This window comes from Heptranchias perlo, chromosome 5, assembly GCF_035084215.1.
Source record: "Heptranchias perlo isolate sHepPer1 chromosome 5, sHepPer1.hap1, whole genome shotgun sequence".
In the NCBI taxonomy this organism is placed as follows: domain Eukaryota; kingdom Metazoa; phylum Chordata; class Chondrichthyes; order Hexanchiformes; family Hexanchidae; genus Heptranchias; species Heptranchias perlo.
In genome coordinates, this window is record NC_090329.1 from 132,185,803 (window position 1) to 132,211,413 (window position 25,611).

The following is a 25,611-nucleotide window of genomic DNA, read 5'->3' on the forward strand; positions in this document are numbered from 1 at the left end:
GACCTCCCAGAAATACTAGAGAACCAAGGGTCTGGCGAGAATGAGGAACTGAAAGAAATTAGTATTAGTAAAAAAATAGTGCTCGAGAAATTAATGGGACTAAACGTCGATAAATCTCAAAGACCTGATGATCGACATCCCAGGGTTTTGAATGAGGTGGCTATAGAGATAGTGGATGCATTGGTTGTCATCTTCCAAAATTCTACAGATTCTGGAACGGTACCTGCAGATTGGAGGGTAGCAAATGTAACCACACTATTTAAGAAAGGATGGAGAGTGAAAACAGGGAACTGCAGACCTGTAGCCTGATATCAGTAGTAGGGAAAATGCTAGAATCTATTATAAAGGATGTGATAACAGGACACTTAGAAAATAATAAAAGGATTTGGCAGAGTCAACATGGATTTATGAAAGGAAAATCATGTTTGACAAACCTATTGCAGGATGTAACCGGTAGAATAGATAAGGGGGAAACCAGTGGATGTGGTGTATTTGGATTTTCAGAAGGCTTTCGATAAGGTCCCACACAGGTTCGTGGTCAAAGTTAGAGCACATGGAATTGGGGGTAATATACTGGCATGGATTGAGAATTAGTCAACAGACAGAAAACAGAGAGTAGGAATAACGGGTCTTTTTCAGGTTGGCAGACTGTGACTAGTGGGGTACCGCAGGAATCAGTGCTTGGGCCCCAGCTATTCATAATCTATATCAATGATTTGGATGAGGGGATCAAATGTAATATTTCCAAGTTTGCTGATGACACAAAACTAGGTGGGAATGTGAGTTGCGAGGAAGATGCAAAGAGGCTTCAAGGGGATACAGACAGGCTAAGTGAGTGGGCAAGAACATGGCAGTTGGAATATAACGTGAAAAAATGTGAAGTTTTCCACTTTGGTAGGAAAAATAGAAATGCAGAGTATTTTTTAAATGGTAAGAGAATGGGAAATGTTGACTCGGCCAACGTTGTCTACCTCATACGTTGCAGGAAAGGATACCCCGGAGCATGGTACATTGGCGAGACCATGCAGACACTGCGACAACGGATGAACGGACACCGCGCAACAATCGCCAGACAGGAGGGTTCCCTCCCAGTCGGGGAACACTTCAGCAGTCAAGGACATTCAGCCACCGATCTTCAGGTAAGCGTTCTCCAAGGCGGCCTTCGAGACACACGACAACGCAAAATCATCGAGCAGAAATTGATAGCCAAGTTCCGCATCTCCACATCGATGTTCAAAGGGACCTGGGAGTCCTTGTACATGAGTCACTGAAAGCTAACATGCAGGTGCAGCAAGCAATTAGGAAGGCAAATGGTACGTTGGCCTTTATTACAAGAGGATTTGAGTAGTCGTAAAGATGTCTTACTGTAATAATATAGGGCCTTGGTGAGACCGTACCTTTTTTTTATTCGTTCACGGGATGTGGGCATCGCTGGCAAGGCCAGCATTTATTGCCCATCCCTAATTGCCCTCGAGAAGGTGGTGGTGAGCCACCTTCTTGAACCGCTGCAGTCCGTGTGGTGACGGTTCTCCCACAGTGCTGTTAGGAAGGGAGTTCCAGGATTTTGACCCAGCGACAATGAAGGAACGGCGATATATTTCCAAGTCGGGATGGTGTGTGACTTGGAGGGGAACGTGCAGGTGGTGTTGTTCCCATGCGCCTGCTGCTCTTGTCCTTCTAGGTGGTAGAGGTCGCGGGTTTGGGAGGTGCTGTCGAAGAAGCCTTGGCGAGTTGCTGCAGTGCATCCTGTGGGTGGTGCACACTGCAGCCACAGTGCGCCGGTGGTGAAGGGAGTGATTGTTTAGGGTGGTGGATGGGGTGCCAATCAAGCGGGCTGCTTTATCTTGGATGGTGTTGAGCTTCTTGAGTGTTGTTGGAGCTGCACTCATCCAGCCAATACCTGGAGTATTGTGTACAATTTTGGTCTCCTTACCTAAGAAAGGATATACTTGCCACAGAGGGAGTGCAACGAAGGTTCACCAGACTGATTCCTGGGATGGCGGGATTGTCATATGACAAGAGATTGAGTAGACTGGGTCTGTGTTCTCCCGAGTTTAGAAGAATGAGAGGTGATCTCATTGAAACATACAAAATTCTTACAGGGTTCAACAGGGTAGATGCAAGGAGGATGTTTCCCCTGACTGGAGAATCTAGAACCAGAGGTCACAGTCTCAGAATAAAGGATAAGACATTTAGGACTGTTATGAGGAGAAATTTCTTCACTCAGAGGGTGGTGAATCTTTGGAATTCTGTACCCAGAGGGCTGTGGAGGCTCAGTCATTGTGTACATTCAAAACAGAGATCGATAGATATCTAGATATTGAAGGCATCAAGGGATATGGGGATGGTGCAGGAAAATGGCGTTGAGATAGAAAATCAGCCATGATCTTGTTGAATGGCGGAGCAGGCTCGAGGGGTTGGATGGTCTACTCTTGCTCCTATTCCTTATGTTCTTATGTTCTTATAAGGTCAGCAGCAGGGCGGTTCACTGACAATTCCACAGTTTTCACCTCTATGTATAGCTCTTCTGATAACGTAGCAGCCCTGCCAGTCGACAACAGCACATGGATAATGAGCAGACTTGAGCTCACAAGTGGCAGTTAACCTTCGTGCCAGTTAATAACTGTCTTGAATGAATATGGCAGTGTAGTGGTTATGTTACTAGACAAGTAAGCTCGGAAGCCGAGACTGATAATCCAGAGTATGAGTTCAAATCTCACCACAACAGTTTGAGAATTTCAATTCAGTTTTTAAAAATCTAGAAATAAATGATTGTCACCCTCACCACATGCACTGTATCTATTGGATGCAGACGTGCCTCAGAGCCACTCATACGTCTATTGTACAACCCTTGCAGGAAAAGAGAGCATACAATGCCAGGGAGGGGGCAAGAACCGGTGGCGGACCGCGCTAAGATCGTGAAACTTTACCAGAAGAAGATGAGGCTCTGAAGATAAGCAGCATCTCTGCCTCCCTCAGCAATGGAGATGGCGACACCTTGGAGACACTTCTCTCTCTATCATTATGGCTCTCCTTAGAACCGACCTCTTTGACAAAGCTCTTAGTCACCCCTCCTAATATCTCCTTTGGCTTGCTGTCAAATTTTGCCTGATTGATATGCTTTTCTATGTTATAATGATAGAATCATAGAAATGTTACAGCACGGAAGGAGGCCATTAAGCCTATCGAGTCCATGCCGGCTCTATGCAAGAGCAATCCAGCTAGTCCCACTTCCCCACCCTTTCCCCGTAGACCTGCAAAATTTTTCCTTTCAAGTACTTGTCTAGTTCTCTTTGGAAGCCACACGTGAATCTACCTCCACCAACCCCCCGGCAGTGTATTCCAGATCCTAACCACTCGCTGCATAAAAAAGTTTTTCCTCATATCACCTTTGGTTCTTTTGCCAATCACCTTAAATCTATGTCCTCTGGTTCTTGATCCTTCCACCAATGGGAACAGTTTCTCTCTATCTATTCTGTCTAGATCCTTCATGATTTTAAATAACTCTATCAAATCTCCTCTCAATCTTCTCAGATCCAAGGAGAACAATCCCAGCTTCTCCAGTCTATCCACGTAACTAAAGTCCCTCATCCCCACAATCATTCTCGTGAATCTTTTTTGCACTCTCTCTAAGGCCTTCACATCTTTCCGAAGGTGCGGTGCCCAGAACTGGACACAATACTCCAGTTGTGGTCGAACCAGTGTTATATAAAGGTTCATCATGACTTCCTTGCTTTTGTACTCTATACCTCCATTTAAAAAGCCCGGGATCCCGTATGCTTTTTTAACTGCCTTCTCAACCTGCCCTGTCACTTTCAACGATTTGTGCACATATACACCCAGACCTCTCTTTTAGAATTGTGCCCTCCAGTTCATATTGCCTCTCCTTGTTCTTCCTACCAAAATGTATCACTTCGCATTTTTCTGCGTTAAATTTCATCTGCCCAGTCCACCACACTGTCTATATCCTCTTGAAGTCTATCACTATCCTCCTCACTGTTCACTGCACTTCCAAGTGTTGTGTCATCTGCAAATTTAGAAATTGTGCCCTGTACACCCAAGTCAAAGTCATTAATATGTATCAAGAAAAGCAGTAGTTCTAGTACCGACCCCTGGGGAACACCACTGTACACCTCCCTCCAATCCGAAAAACAACCGTTCACCACTACTCTCTGCTTCCTGTTACTCAGCCAATTTTGTATCCATGCTACTATTGCCCCCTTTATTCCATGCGCTTCAAGCTTGATGATAAGTCTATAATGCGGCACTTTATCAAACGCCTTTTGAAAGTCCATATACACCACATCAACTGCATTGCCCTCATCTACCCTCTCTGTTACCTCATCAAAAAACTCTATCAAGTTAGTTAAACATAATTTGCCTTTAAAAAATCCATGCTGGCTTTCCCTAATCAATCCACACTTGTCCAAGTGACTGCTAATTCTGTCCCGGATCATTGTTTCTCAAAGTTTCCCCACCTCCGAGGTTAAACTGACTAGCCTGTAATTGCTGGGTTTATCCTTACACCCTTTTTTGAACAAGGGTGTAACATTTGCAATTCTCCAGTCCTTTGGCACTACCCCTTTATCTAAGGATGTTTGGAAGATTATGGCCAGTCCGCCGCAATTTCAGTCCTTACTTCCCTCAGCAACCTAGGGTGCATCTCATCCGGACCGGGTGACTTATCTACTTTAAATACAGCCAGCCTTTCTAGTACCTCCTCTTTATCAATTATTAGCTCATCCAGTACCTTAACTACACCTTCCTTTACTGAGACTCTGATAGCATCTACTACCTTGGTAAAGACAGATGCAAAGTACTCATTTAGTACCTCGGCGATGCCCTCTGCCTCCATGAGTAGATCTCCTTTTTGGTCCATGATTCTATGAACGGCCCCACCCCTCCTCTTACTAACCGTTTACAGTTCACATGCCGATAGAAGACTTTTGGATTCCCTTTTAAGCCGCCAGTCTATTCTCATACTCTCTCTTTGCCCCTCTTATTTCCTTTTTCACTTCCCCTGTGAACTTTCTATCCTCAGCCTGGTTCTCGCTTGTGTTATCAATCCGACATCTGTCAGATGCAATTTAAATGCAAATTATTGTTGTTGTAATTTGTCGCTTTTACCTGTTGCTGAGTAAAGAGCTCAGGATCATTAAACTATCCTCCATCATCGTTATGATTTCTGCTGTCTCCAATCCTTTTAACAACAGCTCTCCTCGACCCTTAAACATAGAGAAACTCAGGGTCTGACTGACCCACGTCTGCATCACCTGTGCCAATTTTGCCTCAATGTCCTTCTCTTTCACGGAGGAAATGCAGATATCCTGAAAGACATTACAAGATAAAAGTTACCATCAGCCATCATCTTTTTGAGTGATAGGAACATGGGAACATCGGAACAGGAGTAGGCCATTCAGTCCCTCGTGCCTGCTCCACCATTTGATAAGATCATGGCTGATTTGTGATCGAACTCCATATACCTGCCTTTGGCCCATATCCCTTAATACCTTTGTTTGCCAAAAAGCTATCTATCTCACATTTAAATTTAGCAATTGAGCTAGTATCAATTGCCGTTTGCAGAAGAGAGTTCCAAACTTCTAGCACCCTTTGTGTGTAGAAATGTTTTCTAATCTCACTCCTGAAAGGTCTGGCTCTAATTTTTAGACTGTGCCCCCTACTCCTAAAATCCCCAACCAGCGGAAATAGTTTCTCTCTATCCACTCTATCTGTTCCCCTTAATATCTTATAAACTTCGATCAGATCACCCCTTAACCTTCGAAACTCCAGAGAATACAATCCCAATTTGTGTAATCTCTCCTCGTAACTTAACCCTTGAAGTCCGGGTATCATTCTAGTAAACCTACGCTGCACTCCCTCCAAGGCCAATATGTCCTTCCGAAAGTGCGGTGCCCAGTACTGCTCACAGTACTCCAGGTGCGGTCTAACCAGGGTTTTGTATTGCTGCAGCATAACTTCTGCCCCCTTGTACCCTAGTCCTCTAGATATAAAGGCCAGCATTCCATTAGCCGTCTTGATTATTTTCTGCACCTGTTCATGACACTTCAATGATCTCTGTACCTGAACCCCGAAGTCCCTTTGGACATCCACTGTTTTTAACTTTTTACCATTTAGAAAGTACCCTGTTCTATCCTTTTTTGATCCAAAGTGGATGACCTCACATTTGTCTACATTGAATTCCATTTGCCACAGTTTTGCCCATTCACCTAATTTATCAATATCGCTTTGTAATTTTATGATTTCATCTACACTGCTTACAATGCCACCAATCTTTGTGTCATCGGCAAACTTAGATATGAGACTTTCTATGCCTTCATCTAAGTCGTTAATATTGTGAATAATTGAGGCCCCAAGACAGATCCCTGCGGGACTCCACTAGTCACATCCTGCCAATGTGAGTACCTACCCATTATCCGTACTTTCTGTCACCTTTCGCTCAGCCAACTTCCTAATCAAGTCTGTACTTTTCCCTCGATTCCATGGGCTTCTATCTTAGCTAACAGTCTCTTATGTGGGACCTTATCAAATGCCTTCTGGAAGTCCATATAAATAACATCCATTGACATACCCTTGACCACTACTTTCGTCACCTCTTCAAAAAATTCAATCAGGTTTGTCAGGCACAACTTACCTTTCACAAATCTACGCTGGCTCTCTCTGATTAACTGAAAATTCTCTAGGTGTTCAGTCACCCTATCCTTAATTATAGACTCCAGCATTTTCGCCACAACAGACGTTAGGCTAACTGGTCCATAATTCCCGGTTTCCCTCTCTCTCCTTTCTTAAAAAGTGGAGTGTCATGTGCAATTTTCCAATCTAGAGGGACAGTTCCTGAATCTAGAGAACTTTGAAAGATTATAGTTAGGGCATCTGCAATGTGCTCACCGACTTCCTTTAAAATCATGGGATGGAAACCATCTGGTCCTGGGGATTTGTCACTCTTTAGTGCTATTATTTTCTTCATTACTGTTGCTTCACTTATGTTAATTTTATTGAGTACCTGTCCCCGATTTAATATTAGTTTTCTTGGGATTTCCGGCATGCTATCCTCTTTTTCTACTGTAAATACTGACACAAAGTAATTGTTCAACATGTCTGCCATTTCCCCATTGTCAATGACAATATCCCCACTTTCAGTTTTTAAGGGGCCAACACTGCTCCTGACCACCCTCTTTTTCCTAACATAACTGTAAAAGTTCTTCGTATTGGTTTTGATATCTCTTGCAAGTTTCTTTTCATACTCTCTTTTTGTAACTCTTACTATCTGTTTTGTGACCCTTTGTTGATCTTTGTATCTTTCCCATTCGTCAGGATCTGTGCCATTTTTTGCCTTTCTGTATGCCCTTTCCTTATGTCTTATGCTGTCCCTTACCTCTTTAGTTGTCCATGGCTGTTTTTTTTGGCAGGTAGTGTTCTTGCCCCTCAGGGGTATAAACTGATTCTGTATCAGGTTAAATGTTTCTTTAAACATTTCCCACTGATCATCAGTCGTTTTACCCATTAACAGATTTGCCCAGTTTACTGTGGACAGTCTCTGTCTCATCCCATTGAAGTTGGCCTTACCCAAGTCTCGAATCTTAGCAGCTGATTCACTTTTTCCCCTTTCAAACACTACATTGAACTCGATCATGTTATGATCGCTATTGGATAGGACTGGTTAAAAAAAATCAAAGGGTAAAACAGAGCAACTAATATCTAAAATGCACCTTGATCAGATGAAGAGTCATTTACTGTTGAAATGGTTGTATTTGTGAAAAACAAAACTATACTGTTCATGTTAAAAGCTTAGTAAAGCCACTAAATGACAAGCTTGGGGCCAAAATTTCTCCTGTCGACAACTTTAATAAAATAGGATTTTTTATTTTGCAGTCACAAACACTCTTGAAAAAATTGACAAGAATAATTTCTCCTCTCAGGCTGGCATTTCTGGAACAGGCCTTTGAAACAAATCTTTGAAAACAAAAGCTATTTTAGTTTTGACAAACTGTTTAAGAAAACAAGAACCACAGAAGTCCTTAGTTTGTGTTTCAAAAAAGCTCAATTCCTAAAATCCCATGAATGAAGTGGCACTGGAAATGGAAAAATCCTCTTAAATACTGTCTTCCATTATTTCTCTGTTATCTGATTAACCTAGAACTGGAAATTCAGATAACTGAACTGCTTTCAAATTATTTGTTCCACTTTATGTGAGGAATCTCAGGATTATCTGGAACTGTTCTTTCTTATTATGAGTTGTTCTCTAATCTATTATTTTTTTTGTTAGTGGATTCACTGATTTGCTCTTCTCTTTCTTTGTTCCATTTCCATTATCTATCTTTTGTTCTGTGCTTTTTATGAACTCTAAGCCTGTGAGGAGGCTAGGGAAATATAGGGAGGGAGAGGGGAGGACGAAGTGGAGGGGAGAAGTAAGGGAGGAAGGGAAGGGGAAAAGGGAAGAGGTGAAGCAGGGAAAGGGAGGTGGTGGCAGAGAAGAGGAAATTGGGAGGTGGAGGATGCGAAAGGGAGGGAGACGAGGATTGGGAGAGGATCTGAGATGGAATAGGGACAGGGGAATTGAGGTTGGAGAATTTTCAATGCATTTTGGAATGGAACTCATCATAGATATAAAATCTGGACACTTCCTCCTCCCATATAATGCGGAATGTCTCCAATTATTTCTCAAGCTCAATATCTGAGTTTGAGTCTATCCACCTGAAAACCATTTTCCATTTTGTGGTTGGCCCAGACAATTATCGTTTTCAGAAAATCCCACATCATGTAAGTTTTGCACAACACAGGTATCCACTGTCCTGCCATAATAAATAAACTCAAGGGACTCAAAAACTCAAATAACTGAAAGTAGTTGTAAGCCAACAAAACGTCAGTGGCTTCCCACTCCAATGACCTCTTGCAATTCAATTGCCATTCGTTTTTAGGTCCCAGTGTTGCTCTTGGGCCTGCACATGCATACAAACTCCCTGGGAAATAGAGAGCAGTGCCAATAATTCAAGATGTGGAGATGCCGGTGATGGACTGGGGTGGACAAATGTAAGGAGTCGCACAACACCAGGTTATAGTCCAACAGCTTTATTTGAAATCACAAGCTTTCGGAGCTTTGCTCCTTCGTCACCCTGTATCCTGAGACTGTGACCCCTCGTTCTGGACTCCCGCCCAGCCAGGGGAAACATCCTCCCTGCATCCGGTCTGTCTAGCCCTGTCAGAATTTTATATGGTTCAATGAGATCCCCTCTTATTCCTCTAACTTCGAGTGAATCCAGGCCGAGTCGACCCAATCTCTCCTCATACGACCGTCCTGCCATCCCAGGAATCATTCTGGTGAACCTTCGCTGCACTCCTTCTACGGCAAGTGTATCCTTTCTTAGGTTGAAGAACAAGAGCTGAATTCGAGAGGTGAGGTGAGAGTGACTGCCCTTGACATCAAGGCAGCTTTCGACTGAGTGTGACACCAAGGAGCCCAAGTAAAATTGAAGTCAATGGGGATCAGAGGGCAAACCCCCCAGTGGTTGGAGTCATAATTAGCATAAAAGAAGATGGTTGCAGTTGTTCGAGGGCAATATCTCAGCCCCAGAACATCGCTGTAGGAGTTCTTCAGGGCAACGTCCTAGGCCCAACTATCTTCAACTTCTTCATCAATGACCGTCCCTCAATCATAAGGGCTAAAAGTGGGGCTGTTCACTAATGATTGCACATTGTTCAATTCCATTCGCAATTCCTCAGATAATGGGCTCGATTTTAGGGTCGGGTTACCTGCGGGTTTCCAGCGGGGGGGCCCCGAAAATCCCGATCTCCGATCACGTGACCGGATTCGGACGAAATCCCGGCCACTTCCGGGTACCGCGCTGACGTGCGGGGCTGCGCGCGAAAGCCCCGCTGGTGGGAATCCCGCAGGCAATTAAAGCCAGCGGGGTTCCACTTGAGAGTACTTAACTTGCTCGTTGTGGTCAGTTAATGAGCTGAAGCAGCTGTCAAAAGAGGAAGTGTGGGATTTTAGGTTCAACGCAGTCAGTTTCCCACACTGGGGGAAACAGGACCCTTCAAACCAGGCGTGTTGCAGCCAGCAGCCTGTGGCAGGTGCCAAGGTGCGCTCCACGGGGGAGAGCCCTCACCCACGCAGGAGGCCACCGCGTCACATAGGGCAACCCCTGCCCTCCACCAACCCCCGCCAAGCCAGAGGACAGACCGACACGAAACCGCAGCCCCAGTCCGAGGACCCACCCACCTACCCTGCACAACCCCTCACACCAACACCTGCCAGATGGGTGGTGCGTTGACATCGTCGGAGGACGAACAGGATGACCAGCCCCAGCAGCCTCGCAGTCCACGCCGTCCGCCTCGGAGAGGTGGGGCCCCCCAACACGGTGCTGCGGCACACCCACCTGCACAGCAGGAGGGAGGGCAACCGCAGAGAGAGATGCGTCGCAGGAGGCACTACCCTCCGCACAGGGTGTACAGAGCGAGGCTCAGCTTCATGGACCTCTTCGAGGAGCAGTGCATACGGAGGCTCAGAGTCAATCGCCAGGTAGTCGCCGACATCTGCAGCCTCCTTAACGACGAGCTGCTCCCTGATGGACCAAGCAGCATCTTCTTACCTGTCGCCGTCAAAGTCACCACTGCCCTCAACTTCTTCGCATCCGGTTCCTTCCAGGGTGCCACCGGGGACATCACCGGGGTCTGTCAGTCCTCTGCACACAAGTGCATAAGGCAGGTCACCGATGGGTTGTTCCGCAGGGCCTCCCACTACATCAACTTCGCCATGGATGAGCGCAGCCAGATGGAGAGGGCGGTTGGATTCCATGCCATGGCCGGCTTCCCACGGGTGCAGGGTGTAATCGACTGCACCCACATCGCAATACGATCACCTCCGCATGAGCCAGGGCTGTTCATCAACAGGAAGGGGTATCACTCCATGAACGCCCAGCTCATCTGTGACCACCGCCAGAGATTCCTACACGTGTGCGCCAGATACCCCGGCAGCTGCCACGATGCCTTCGTCCTCAGAGAGTCCGCCGTCCCGCCCATCCTGCAGGCACCCAACGCCGGCAACGGCTGGCTCCTCGGCGACAAGGGGTATCCCCTCCACACGTGGCTCATGACACCTCTGAGGAACCCCATCACCGAGCCGGAGCGTCGGTACAATGACAGCCACACTGCTACCAGGTCTACAATTGAGCAGACCATAGGGCTTCTCAAGATGCGCTTCAGGTGCCTTGATCGTTCTGGGGGAGCGCTCCAATACACACCATTCAGAGTGGGACGAATCATAGTTGTCTGCTGTGCCCTGCACAACATGGCCCAACAGAGAGGGGTGCCGCTGGAGGAGGCCCCATCCACACCCGCCACCCACATTGAGGAAGGCGAGGGCGAGGAGGAGGAGGAGGAGGAGGAGGAGGAGGAGGAGGCGGAGGAGGAGGAGGCGGAGGAGGAGGTCGCGCCAGAGGATGTTGGACGACCCATGCGCCGAGCCGCGACTCACCGGGATGGTCGCCGGGCCAGGGACGCACTCATACGTCAACGGTTCTCCTGGAGTCACACACTGCGAGGCGCTCGCATCTCCTCACCTGCACAGGCGAGCGGCCATACCAGCCCCCTCCACTGAAGAGTGCTGCCAGTAATCCTGCACCCACAGCAGTGTGCCCAATGGGTGGCAGCAGGTGTTCGCCGTCATGATGGCCTCCACGGAACGCAACTATTGCACAAGCCGCGGAAGAATGGACGAGAGGTGGCAGGAGTGGTGAGAATAGACTATTTAATATCTGGAATGTGACATCATATAAGAAACAAAGTACAAAATAATAAACACCTTGGTGTATTCCCTTTGTGATTATAAGGCCTTTGCAATTCTTCTCCGGGAACCCCTACGTGGTGCTACCCCTGTGGCTCCAGCAGAGGTAGTGGCAGGTTGCTCGTCTTCTTGCCTTGACCGGGTAGATGCTTTTGGCGGACGGCCCCTGGGTTTCGGTGCCCGTGAGGGCACCTCCACAGACTGCTCCTCCTGCACCGGGGCAGGGGCAGACTCGGCCACCTGGAGAGGAGGCACCATTGCGGGTACTGGTTGAGAGGTGGGCGACGGGTGGGACGTGGGGACGCCTTGAGAGGCGTCCCCGCTTCCATGTCCCCGGTCACCATCATCCCTCTCTTGGCCTCGGCCCACATCACCCCTTCCACCCTGCTGGACGGCAGTTTGGATGGCATGTGTGAGGCCTTGCAAGGCCACCCCTAGTGTATCCCTCAGCCTGTTGGTGGCGTCGGAATGTTGCTCACCCTGAATCCGTACAGACGTTGTGAGGGCCTGCAAGGACTCGAAGTGGAGCTGTGCGTGACGCTCGAGGGAGGCCAGCCTGTCCTCCACCGCAGACAGTCCCGCACCTACCCGCGACACTGTGTCGCCGGTACCCTCCTGTGCCTGCGCCACCAATGCCCACATGCAGGAGGTGGACTCCTCCATCGCCTGCGCTATTGTGGACAATGCGCGCAGCACCTCTGCCAGCACCTCAGCAATTAGCTGGTGGCCCTCGACGACTCTCCTTTTCTCTGGTGGCCCCCTGGGTTCAGCATCTGGGTCTGGCTGAGCAGAGCCTGGAGATGAGTGCTCCCTCCATCGCGGACCCTCCGCGGCTGCCCCTGCCACCAGGGTCTGCTCATGCTCACTCGTGCGCAGTGACTCACCAAGTGCTACCCCAACTAGTTGGCGAGGGGGACCCACCGAGGTGCGTGTCTCTGCGCTGGTGGATGGTTGGCTCTGATGTGACGATGCACCCTCAGAGACCGCCATGTCCTCTGAGGAATCGCCCTCCACGCTCGCTTGACCCAAAGACGGACCTGCAAGAGAACAGAGGGCACTTTGAGGCATGTGGACCAACTTGACAGTGCGCCTGATGGCAGGTGATGAGACGGTAACTCGCGATCATGGGTGTTGAGTGTCAGCTTTCCCTTACCGGCCGTTTCGGCAGCGACACACTCGCCATCGGCCACCGACAGGCAATGTCGCGTGCGGGCGAGGTCGAGCGCCTCCACCTCTGCGTCGGTGAGCTCCACCACTTGCGGCGGCCCACCTCCGGTGCGTGCCCTTTCCCTATTGTTCTTGCTTCTCTTCTCCTGTGAAGGCAAAACACAGATGTGTGAGTCTTGCATCGTGAGACGCATCGAGCATCGGTGTGGTTGGGTTGAGCGTGGCGCGGAACGGATGGGAGGAAGCGTGGGCCATGTGCCCATCCCATTGCATGGGGATTGGGGTGTGTGGTAGTGTTCGGGTGGGGTCAGGGACGGTGGGTACTTGCGTGCACGGCGAGGATGGTGAATGAGTGGCTGTGAGGATTGCTGATGGAGCGCAGTGGTGGCTGTGCAGGAGGGGGTTGTGATCTGCTTGGCATGATGGTGGGGACGGGATGTGGGAGGGTGCGTTGGTGTACTCACCTTGCCAGACCTAGTCAGGTCATTGAAGCGGCACTGCTCCCAAGTCCTTGGGGTGTTGCCCCTGCTGCTCACCTCCGCCGCCACCTCTGCCCATGCCTTCCTGGTTGCGGCGGCAGGGAACTTGCGCCCATCTTCTGGGAAGAGTGTTTCCCTCCTCCTCCTCACGCCCTCCAGCATCAGCTGCAGTGCCAGATCTGAAAAACGGGGCGCAGCCTTTCCCCTTTGTTGAGCCATTCTCCCAGACCTCTTGCTTGCAGCAGGAGGGGCTTTGGGAGACTGCCCCTTTAACTGGAGCTCCTACATCGCGTCGACGGTACTGCGCATGCGCAGCCGGCCGGCACGCAGCTGGGGAGCGCAGAACCCGGAAGCAGGGCTTAATGGGTCCAATTATCCCGCGATCGCGTGGGGGACGCACACAATTACCCGTCCGCGTTTTCCACGCTCCCGGAGGACCACCCGCTGGGAACCCGCAGGCCTGCTAAATTCGAGCCCAATGAAGCAGTTCATGCCCGCATACAGCAAGACCTGGGCAACATCCAGGCTTGGGCTGATGTGGCAAGTAACATTCATGCCTCAAAAATGCTCACTAATAACCTGCTCACAGGTGCTCAGTTTGGGTTCCGCCAAGACCACTCGGCTCTAGACCTCATTATAGCCTTGGTCCAAACATGGACAAAAGAGCTGAATTCCAGAGGTGAAGTGAGAGTGACTGCTGTGACATCAAGGCAGCATTTGACCGAGTGTGGCACCAAGGAGCCCTAGTAAAATTGAAGTCAGTGGAATCAGGGGGAAAACTCCAGTGGCTGGAGTCATACCTAGCACAAAGGAAGATGGTAGTAGTTGTTGGAGGCCAATCATCTCAGCCCCAGGACATTGCTGCAGGAGTTCCTTAAGGCAGTATCCTAAGTCCAACCATCTTCAGCTACTTCATCAATGACCTTCCCTCCATCATAAGGTCAGAAATGGGGATGTTCGCTGATGATTGCACAGCGTTCAGTTTCATTCGCAACCCCTCAGATCATGAAGCAGTCTTTGCCTGCTTGGGCTGATAAGTGGCAAGTAACATTTGCGCCAGACAAGTGCCAGGCAATGACCATCTCCAACAAGAGAGAGTCTAATCACCTCCCCTTGATATTCAACGGCATTACCATCGCCAAATCCCCCATCATCAACATCCTGGGGGTCACCATTGGCAAGAAACTTAACTGGACCAGCCACATAAATACAGTGGCTACAAGAGCAGGTCAGAGGCTGGGTATTCTGTGGCGAGTGACTCACCTCCTGATTCCCCAAAACCTTTCCACTATCTACAAGGCACAAGTCAGGAGTATGATGGAATGCTCTCCACTTGCCTGGATGAGTGCAATTCCAACAACACTCAAGAAGCTGGACACCATCCAGGACAAAGCAGCCCGCTTGATTAGAACCCCATCCACCACCCTAAACATTCACTCCCTTCACCACTGGCGCACCGTGGCTGCAGTGTGTACCATCGACAGGATGCACTGCAGCAACTCGCCAAGGCTTCATCGACATCACCTCCCAAACCCGCGACCTCTACCACCTAAAAGGACAATATATCGCCGTTCCTTCATTGTCGCTGGTTCAAAATCCTGGAATTCCCTACCTAGCAGCACTGTGGAAGAATCTTCACCACACGGACTGCAGCGGTTCAAGAAGGCGGGTCACCACCACCTTCTCGAATGCAATTAGGGATGGGCAATAAATGCTGGCCTTGCTAGTGACGTCCACATCCCATGAACAAAATGACCTGGACTTGGGTATAGAGGATATAATTTCAAAGTTTGCAGATGACACGAAACATGGAAATTTGTTAAACAATGTGGAGGACAGTGACAGACTTCAGACAGACATCGACAGACTGGTGAAATGGGCAGACACACAGCAGATGAAATTTAACGCAGAGAAGTGCGAAGTGATGCATTTTGATAGGAAGAATGAGGAGAGGCAATATAAACTAAATGGTACAATTTTAAAGGAGGTGCAGTAACAGAGAGACCTGAGGGTGCACATGTACAAATCTTTGAAGGTTGCAGGACAAGTTGAGAAGGGTGTTATAAAAAACAGATGGGATCTGGGCTTTATTAATAGAGGCATAGTGTACAAAAGCAAGGAAGTTATGCTAAACCTTTATAAAACACTGGTTCAGCCTGAGCTGGAGTATTGTGTTCAATTCTGGGCACTACACTTTAGAAAGGATGTCAAGGCCTTCGAGACAGTGCAAAAGAGATTTACTAGAATGGTACCGGGGATGAGGGACTTCGCTCATGTGGAGAGACTGGAGAAGCTGGAATTGTTCTCCTTACAACAGAGAAGGTTAAGAGGAGATTTGATAGAGGTGTTCAAGATCATGAATGATTTTGATAGGGTAAATAAGGAGAAAATGCTTCCAGTGGCAGAAGGGTCAGTAACCAGATGCCACAGATTTAAGGTGATCGGCAAAAGAGTCAGAGGTGACATGAGGAAACATTTTTTACGCAGCGAGTTGTAATGATCTGGAATGCATTGCCTGAAAGGGTGGTGGAAACAGATTCAATAGTCACTTTCAAAAGGGAATTAGATAAATACTTGAAGGGAAAAAAATTGCAGGGTTATGGGGAAAGAGCAGGGGAGTGGGACTAATTGGATAGCTCTTTCAATGAGGCACGATGGGCTGAATGGCCTACATCTGTGCTGTACCTACAATGATACTATGATACATCTGTTCAAAAAAGGGGAGTGGTATAAAATCGGCAATCACAGGCCAGTCAGCCTAACGTCGGTGGTGGGGAAACTTATAGAGACAATAATCCGGGACAAAATTAATTGGCACTTGGAAAAGTATGGGCTAATAAATTAAAGTCAGCACAGTATGTTAAAGGAAAATGTGTTTGATTAATTTGACTGAGTTCTTTGATGAAGTAACGGAGGGTAAATAAGGGTAGTATGGTTGATCTTGTGTATATGGACTTTTAGAAGGAATTTGATAAAGTCACACATAATAGACTTGTTAGCAAAATTAAAGCCCATTGGAATTAGAGGGACAGTGCGGATATAAAATTAGCTAAGGGATAGAAAGCAGAGGGTGGTGGTGAACGGTGGTTATTCAGACTGGAGGGAAGTATACAGTGGTGTTCCCCAGAGGTCAGTATTGGGACCACTGCTCTTTTTGATATATATTAATGACCTGGACTTGGGTACACAGGGTATAATTTCAAAGTTTGCGAATGACACGAACTTCGGAAATGTAGTGAACAATGTGGAGGATAATAACAGACTTCAGGAAGACATAGACTGGTGAAATGGGCAGACACATGGCAGATAAAATTTAAGGCAGAGAAGTATGAAGTGATAAATTTTGGTAGGAAGAATGAGGAGAGGCAATATAAACTAAATGGTACAATTTTAGACAGAGTGCAGGAACAGAGAGACCTGGGGGTATATGTACACAAATCTTTGAAGGTGACAGGACAAGTTTGAGAAGGCTGTTAAAAAAGTATATGGGATCCTTGACTTTATTAACAGGGGCATAGAGTGCAAAAGCAAGGAAGTTATGCTAAACCTTTATAAAACACTGATTAGGCCTCAGTTGGATTATCGAGTTCAATTCTGCACATCACACTTTAGGAAGGATGTCAAGGCCTTAGAAAGGGTGCAGAAGAGACTTACTAGAATGGTACCAGGGATGAGGGACTTCAGTCATGTGGAGAGACTGGAGAAGCTGGGCTTGTTCTTCTTAGAGCAGAGAAGATTAAGAGGAGATTTGATAGGTGTTCAAAATGATGAACGGTTTTAATAGAGTAAATAAGGAAAAACTGTTTCCAGTGGCAGAAGGGTCGGTAACCAGACAACACAGATTTAAGGTGATTGGCAAAGGAACCAGAGGCGACATGAAGAAACATTTTTTTACGCAGCGAGTAGTTATGATCTGGAATGCACTGCCTGAAAGGGTGTTGGAACAATAGTAACTTTCAAAAGGGAATTGGATAAATATTTGAAGGGAAAAAAATTACAAGGTTATGTGGAAAGAGCAGAGGAGTGGGACTAATTGGATAGCTCTTTCAAAGGGCAGTACAGGCATGACGGGCAGGATGACCTCCTTCTGTGCTGTACCACCCTATGATACTAAAACTACTACTACGATAAATCACGTTGGTTAAGGAGATAGACCAGTGGGCCTGACGTTCAGGAGGTTCCAGACGCTCCGTTAATGTTGCCGCGCCATTATCAATTCACATTTCCAGCAATTTGCGCTACAGAAATGATACACCCTGAAGGGTGAGGAAAAAAATTGAATTCACAGTGCTCACCGTGAGATGCCCCGCTCCAGCAATTTCTGGGCCAATGTATTTTAGGAACACCGACTAAAGCTGTAACAGGTATGTAATCAGTATACTCTGTCATATCTCTCTCTCTCTGACAGACACACACATACACAAAACTCGCACACAAACAGTCTCTCTGTCAAAAACACTTTTATCAATTTTACCAGAATAAAGTTTTTTGAATTTGTCCTCAAGCTTTTCTTCAAATAATTTTGAAAAACAATTAAATATATTTTCATGGATAGTGAGAAAGAAGCAGCTTTCTATTACTCAGTTAGCTTAAATACTATTAATTCATTCTGAAAAAGTGTACACATCACACATGCTCAAATTGCAGGATCTGCCTTCTGCTGACACTCATGACTCTGGGCAAAACTGTCAAATGAAAGTGCAAACTTTTGGGAGAGGCTGAGGCTTTTGAGTAAAAACTTTAATGAAGATATTAAAAGATACAAAACAATTCAGTTGATAAATTTAATCGTTTTAGCATGAAATATGTAATTTTTTGTTTTGCTTAAAAACTTATTTTGGACATTTGGGTCTATTAATTCGGCAGCTCAGCACCAACTGGCCGACTATGCCCCTAATATGTCGGGCAGAAAGCGTGTGTACATTTCTGGCTGGAAGTGCGTCGCCCATCATATTGGTACAGGAAAAAAATAGGCATCCAGGGCCCACACCTGAAACAGATATTAGGCCCTTTGCATATGCAAATAAGGGGCTTAATACCCATTTGAGGCCCCCACTTCAGGATTGGTTTGCCCTGAGGCAGCAGATGCCAGTGTGTAAAACCACTCAATAAATCAGACCTTGGGACTGCCTGCTATCTAGAAGATAAATTTTTTGAAATTTACTTACCTGAATGTGGAGCTGGGAGGAGCAGAGAACGAGGACCACCAGTCCCTCCAACCCAGTCTCCAATGCTCCCCCCAGCCTCTGAACATTCCCTCCAACCTCCAATGCCCCCGACCCAGCCTCTGATGCTCCCCCTCGGCCTGAGATCCCGCCCTTCCGGCCTCCTACCTCCTGGCTTCATTTACCTGAGGACCGCTGCGATGCTAGCAGCGGCCATATCTTGGTTTCAGCTTTGCTGGCTGGCTGTTCACGCCACGCCAGTTCCATTGAAATGCGACCAGAGGCCCAATATCAAAAACGGGCGTGCTTGAATTTCTACGCCAAGAAATTTTAGTTACTGACAAAAAAATAAGCATTTTGAATGAAGTACTGAACAGGCTGAGGTTCTTTTCTCTAGAAAAGGGGTAAATGAAGGGGTTCAATAAGCTAGACATAGAGAATAAGTTTCCACTTGTGGGGGAGTCCAAAACTAGGGGCCATATCTATGATAGTCACGAATAAATTCAATCCATATCCTTGGAATGAATTTTAAAAATAGGACACCCAGATCGCTCAGAACACAACATTTAATAACATTTTTAAAATATTCTGCTTTTCTATTCTTCCTACCAAAGTGAATAACCTCACATTTCCCCACATTATACTCCATCTGCCACCTTCTTGCCCACTCACTTAACTTGTCATTATCCCTTTGCAGACTATTTGGCCACGATTTTCACTCGGAGCCGGGAAGGGGGCGGGGTCAAATCATGGTCGGGAAATCCGGAAGTACGGGTTTCCTAAACGTCCTTACGATTTTGACGTAAGGACATTTGTTTTGTCGGTTTCCCGTCCGACAGGCTGACCTGATTGACAGGCTGGTCTCAGTCGGACGGGAGCAGAGCAAGGAAGAGGTCGTGAAAAGGTTTGTCTTCAGGTATGGATGGGGGGGAGTGCATGGGTGAGCAGGGTGGGGCATGGAAGGGTATGGGGCATGGATGGGCACAGGGTATCGATGGGCATGGGGGCACCGGGGTACTAGGGGGCCATCAATAGGCATGGAGGCATTGATGGTCATGGGGGCACCAGGAGTCAGGGGGTCACAGGAGGGGGAGATCAGTCATCGGGGAGTCAGTCATGGGTAGGAGGGGGAATCGGGGGTCATGGGCGGCGATTGGGTATCAGTCACCGGGGGGTCAGTCACTGGGCGGGGTGAATCATCGGGGGGGGGGTCAGGATCGGGGGACATTGTGTGGGTCGGCGATCGTTGGGGATTGGGCTCTGTGATCGTTGAGGGGGGGGGCGGCGATCATTCGGGGCTTGGTGCAGGGAGGCCTGATAGGCCTGGGGGAAGCACTCCTGCTCCTCTGGGCCCACAAGCTGTGCCAGAAAGGCACTTACCTGCAGTTTTGGGCCTTCTCACCTCCTCTCATGTGGCATGAAGGAGAAGGCCCGGGAATCCCAGCCCCCTGAGGTTGCAATTGCAAAACCTTTCAACATGGAGGCCCCCAGCCTCCTTGAAAGGTTTTAGTGACCAACTTGCCTCTTGGAAGCGGGTTGGTTGACCGCCCCTCATCTCGGCCCGGTGAAAACCGGAAATGGGTGGGTTGGAGGCGGGTCTGAAATTGTTGCAATTTTCAGTGCCCCCCCTGTCCCCAACCCACCCATTTTGCACAGTTAAAATCTTGTCCTTTGTGTCCTCCTCGCAGCTTACTTTCCCACCTACCTTTGCTAACTTTCTGTGTTTCTTGTACGATCACACCCAGATCACAACATTTAATAGCTTCTCACCATTTAAAAAATATTCTGTTTTTCTATTCTTCCTACCAAAGTGAATAACCTCACATTTCCCCACATTATACTCCATCTGCCACTTTCATGCCCACTCACTTAACCTGTCTATCTTTGCAGACTCTTTGTGTCCTCCTCACAACTTACTTTCCCACCTACCTTTGTATCGTCAGCAAACTTGGATACATCACACTCGGTCCCTTCATCTAAGTCATTAATATAGATTGTAAATAGCTGAGGCCCAAGCACTGATCCTTGCGGCACCCCACTAGTTACAGCCTGCCAACCTGAAAATGACCCATTTACCCCTACTCTCTGTTTTCCGTCCGTTAACCAATTCTCTATCTCTGCCAATTTCGTACCCCCAACCCCATGAACTTTTATTTTGCGTAACAACCTTTTATGTGGCATCTTATCGAATACCTTTTGGAAATCCAAATATACTACGTCCCTTTATCCACCCTGGTAGTTACATCCTCAAAGAACTCTAATGAATTTATTAAACACGATTTCCCTTTCATAAAACCATGTTGACTCTGCTTAATTATATTATGATTTTCTGAGTGCCCTGTTACCACTTCCTTAATAATGGATTCCAGCATTTTCCCGGCTAACTGGCCTGTAGTTCCCTATTTTTTCTCTCCCTCCTTTCTTGAATGGCGGTGTTATATTTGCTACCTTCCAATCCACTGGGACCGTTCTAGAATCTCGGGAATTTTGGAAGATCACAACCAATGAACCACTATCGCTGCAGCCACCTCTTTTACAAACCTAGAATGTAGGCCATCAGGTCCAGGGGATTTGTCGGCGTTTAGTCCCATTAGTTTGTCTAGTACTTTTTCTCTACTGATATTCATTACTTTAAATTCCTCACTCTTGTGAGCCCTTTAGTTCCCCACTATTTGTGGTATGCTTTTTGTGTCTTCTACTGTGAAGACAGATACAAAATATTTGTTTAACATCTCTGCCATTTTCTTATTCCCCATTATAATTTCTCCTGTCTCAGCCTCTGCGGGACCCACGTTTACTTTTGCTACTCTCTTCCTTTTTACATACTTGTAGAAGCTCTTACAATCTGTTTTTATATTTCTTGCTAGTTTACTCTCATATTCTATTTTCTCCCTCTTTATCAATTTTTTGGTCATCCTTTGCTGGTTTCTAAAACTCTCCCAATCCTCAGGCTTACTACTATTATTCACAACATTATAAGCCTCTTCTTTTAATCTAATGCTGTCCTGAACTCCTTTAGTTAGTCATGTACGGATTGTTTTTCCGGTTGAGTTTTCATTTTTCAATGGAATGTATAAATTCAATCCACATCCTTGGAATGAATTTAAAAAATAGGACCCGGATGAAGGAGCAGATGCAGATGCAGGATGGCTTTGGAACAGACGGTGCAAAGAGTGTTGGATGTTTGCTGAGAGGTCAGAGGAACTAAGAATAATTCCAAATTATATGAAGAGGTGGAAAGAATGAGGTTGAAGAATCCAGGGGTGAAATTGGTCTTAGGCAGAAATCAATGGAAAAGAAAATTGGGCGGAGTGTAAACTGGCTGCTGATCCGCTATCGTCCGTTTTGTGTTATCATCCAAAACCAATTTCTCCGCCTGTGAGTTTTAGGTAATACTGACTAATGCCTCAACATACCTCAATATCATCCTTAAACTGAAGCAGTGGTGCATCCATAACGTTTTTCAGGGAGAATAATTCTGATGTGACGTTAAATTTATGCCCTGTTACTGTAGATATCCGTTCCCAATGTCTTGGTTGTATTGATTTGCTGGACATCATTTCCAGGAGAGGACATGACTCACTGAAATCATCTATTTTCTTCTTCAGATCCAGAAATGCCTGCCATTCCTTCAAGCCTTTGGGCAACCTACGACACCTAGAAATGGTTCAGATAAAAGAATGGTTCACCAAATTAAAACATATCTACATCAGTAAGCTAACATGTAATATGTCATAAGAACATAAGAAATAGAAGCAGCAGTAGGCCATATGGCCCCTCGAACCTGCTCCACCATTCAATAAGATCATGGCTGATCTTCGACCTTAACTCCACTTTCCCCCCCGATCCCCATATCCCTTGATTCCCCTAGAGTCCAAAAATCGATCTATCTCAGCCTTGAATATACTTAAAGACTCAGCATCCACAGCCCTCTGGGGTAGAGAATTCCGAAGATTCAAAACCCTCTGAGTGAAGAAATTCCTCCTCATCTCAGTCGTAAAAGGCCTATCCCTTATCCTGAGACTATGCCCCATAGTTCTACACTCTTCAGCCAGGGGAAAAAAACCTCTCAGCATGTAACCTATCAAGCCCTCTTAGAATCTTATATGTTTCAATGAGCTCACCTCTCATTCTTCTAAATTCCAGAGAATATAGGCCCATTCTACTCAATCTCTCCTCATAGGACAACCCAGGAATTAATCTAGTGAACCTTCATTACACCGCTTCCAAAGCAAGTATATCTTTTCTTAGATAAGGAGACAAAAACTGCGCACAGTACTCCAGGAGTGGTCTCACCAAAGCCCTGTACAATTGTAGCAAGACTTCCTTACTCTTGCACTCCAACTCCCTTGCAATAAAGGCCAATGTGCCATTTGCCTTCCTAATTGCTTGCTGTACCTACATGTTAACTTTCTGTGTTTCTTGTACGATCACACCCAGATCACTCAGAACACAACATTTAATAGCTTCTCACCATTTAAAAAATATTCTGTTTTTCTATTCTTCCTACCAAAGTGAATAACCTCACATTTCCCCACATTATACTCCATCTGCCACTTTCATGCCCACTCACTTAACCTGTCTATCTTTGCAGACTCTTTGTGTCCTCCTCACAACTTACTTTCCCACCTACCTTTGTATCGTCAGCAAACTTGGATACATCACACTCGGTCCCTTCATCTAAGTCATTAATATAGATTGTAAATAGCTGAGGCCCAAGCACTGATCCTTGCGGCACCCAACTAGTTACAGCCTGCCAACCTGAAAATGACCCATTTACCCCTACTCTCTGTTTTCCGTCCGTTAACCAATTCTCTATCTCTGCCAATTTCGTACCCCCAACCCCATGAACTTTTATTTTGCGTAACAACCTTTTATGTGGCATCTTATCGAATACCTTTTGGAAATCCAAATATACTACGTCCCTTTATCCACCCTGGTAGTTACATCCTCAAAGAACTCTAATGAATTTATTAAACACGATTTCCCTTTCATAAAACCATGTTGACTCTGCTTAATTATATTATGATTTTCTGAGTGCCCTGTTACCACTTCCTTAATAATGGATTCCAGCATTTTCCCGGCTAACTGGCCTGTAGTTCCCTATTTTTTCTCTCCCTCCTTTCTTGAATGGCGGTGTTATATTTGCTACCTTCCAATCCACTGGGACCGTTCTAGAATCTCGGGAATTTTGGAGGATCACAACCAATGCATCCACTATCTCTGCAGCCACCTCTTTTACAAACCTAGGATGCAGGCCATCAGGTCCAGGGGATTTGTCGGCTTTTAGTCCCATTAGGTTGTCTAGTACTTTTTCTCTACTGATATTCATTACTTTAAATTCCTCACTCTCGTTAGCCCTTTAGTTCCCCACTATTTGTGGTATGCTTTTTGTGTCTTCTACTGTGAAGACAGATACAAAATATTTGTTTAACATCTCTGCCATTTTCTTATTCCCCATTATAATTTCTCCTGTCTCAGCCTCTGTGGGACCCACGTTTACTTTTGCTACTCTCTTCCTTTTTACATACTTGTAGAAGCTCTTACAATCTGTTTTTATATTTCTTGCTAGTTTACTCTCATATTCTATTTTCTCCCTCTTTATCAATTTTTTGGTCATCCTTTGCTGGTTTCTAAAACTCTCCCAATCCTCAGGCTTACAACCATTATTCACAACATTATAAGCCTCTTCTTTTAATCCAATGCCGTCCTGAACTCCTTTAGTTAGTCACGTACGGATTGTTTTTCCGGTTGAGTTTTCATTTTTCAATGGAATGTATAAAGGGTACACTAGCATAGTGGTTATGTTACTGAACTAGTAATTCAGAGGCCTGGACTAATAATCTGGAGTTATGAGTTCAAATCCCGCCACGGCATCTGGGGAATTTAAATTCAATTAATTAACTAAAAATCTGGAATTAAATACTAGTATCAGTAATGGTGACCATGAAACTACCAGATTGTCGTAAAAACCCAACTGATTCACTAATGTCCTTTAGGGAAGGAAACCTGCCGTCCTTACCCGGTCTGGCCTAGAAATGACATCAGACCCACAGCAATGTGGTTGATTCTTAATTGCCCTCTGAAATGGCCGAGCAAGCCACTCAGTTGTAAAATCTTGTTCAAAAAAGTCATAAAAAGAATAAAACCACACGGAACACCCGGCGCCGGGCACGACAAAGGCAAACCAAGCCCAGTCGACCCTGCAAAGTCCTCCTCACCAACATCTGGGGACTTGTGCCAAAATTGGGAGAGCTGTCCCACAGACGAGTCAAGCAACAGGCTGACATAGCCATATGCACAGAATCATACCATTCAGCCAACGTCCCAGACTCCTCCATCACCATCCCTGATCACCAGAGGTGGCGGTACAGTGATATACAGTCAGGAGGGAGTGGCCCTGGGAGTCCTCAACATTGACTCCGGACCCCATGAAATCTCATGGCATCAGGTGAAACATGGGCAAGGAAACCTCCTGCTGATTACCACCGACCGCCCTCCCTCAACTGATGAATCAGTCCTCCTCCATGTTGAACACCACTTGGAGGAAGCACTGAGGGTAGCAAGGGCACAAAATGTACTCTGGGTGGGGGACTTCAATGTCCATCACCAAGGGTGGCTCGGGAGCACAACTACAGACCGAGCTGGACCGAGTCCTGAAGGACATAGCTGCCAGACTGGGCCTGAGGCAGGTGGTGAGCGAGGGAAAAACTGACTTGACCCTGCCCTCACCAATCTACCTGTCGCAAATGCATCTGTCCATGACAGTATTGGTAGGAGTGACCACTGCACAGTCCTCGTGGAGACGAAGCCCCGTCTTCGCACTGAGAACACCATCCAACGTGTTGAGTGGCACTACCACCATGCTAAATGGGATAGATTCAGAACGGATCTAGCAGCTCAAAACTGGGCATCCATAAGGCACTGTGGGCCAGCAGCAGCAGCAGAATTGTATTCCAGCACAATCTGTAACCTCATGGCCTGGCATATTCCTCAC

General features: G+C 46.6%; 1 protein-coding gene across 1 annotated transcript in view; it reads right to left on the bottom strand.

Annotated features, from left to right (window-relative positions):
• The window catches only part of LOC137322209 (dynein axonemal heavy chain 8-like), a 1,675,662-nt gene that overhangs the window by 822,786 nt on the left and 827,265 nt on the right, over positions 1–25,611 (bottom strand). The window contains exons 42-43 of the mRNA XM_067985325.1: positions 22,031–22,271; positions 5,128–5,327 (exon numbers count right to left, since the gene is read on the bottom strand). Coding sequence (XP_067841426.1) covers positions 5,128–5,327; positions 22,031–22,271 — 441 coding nt within the window. The remainder of the gene's footprint in view (positions 1–5,127; positions 5,328–22,030; positions 22,272–25,611) is intronic.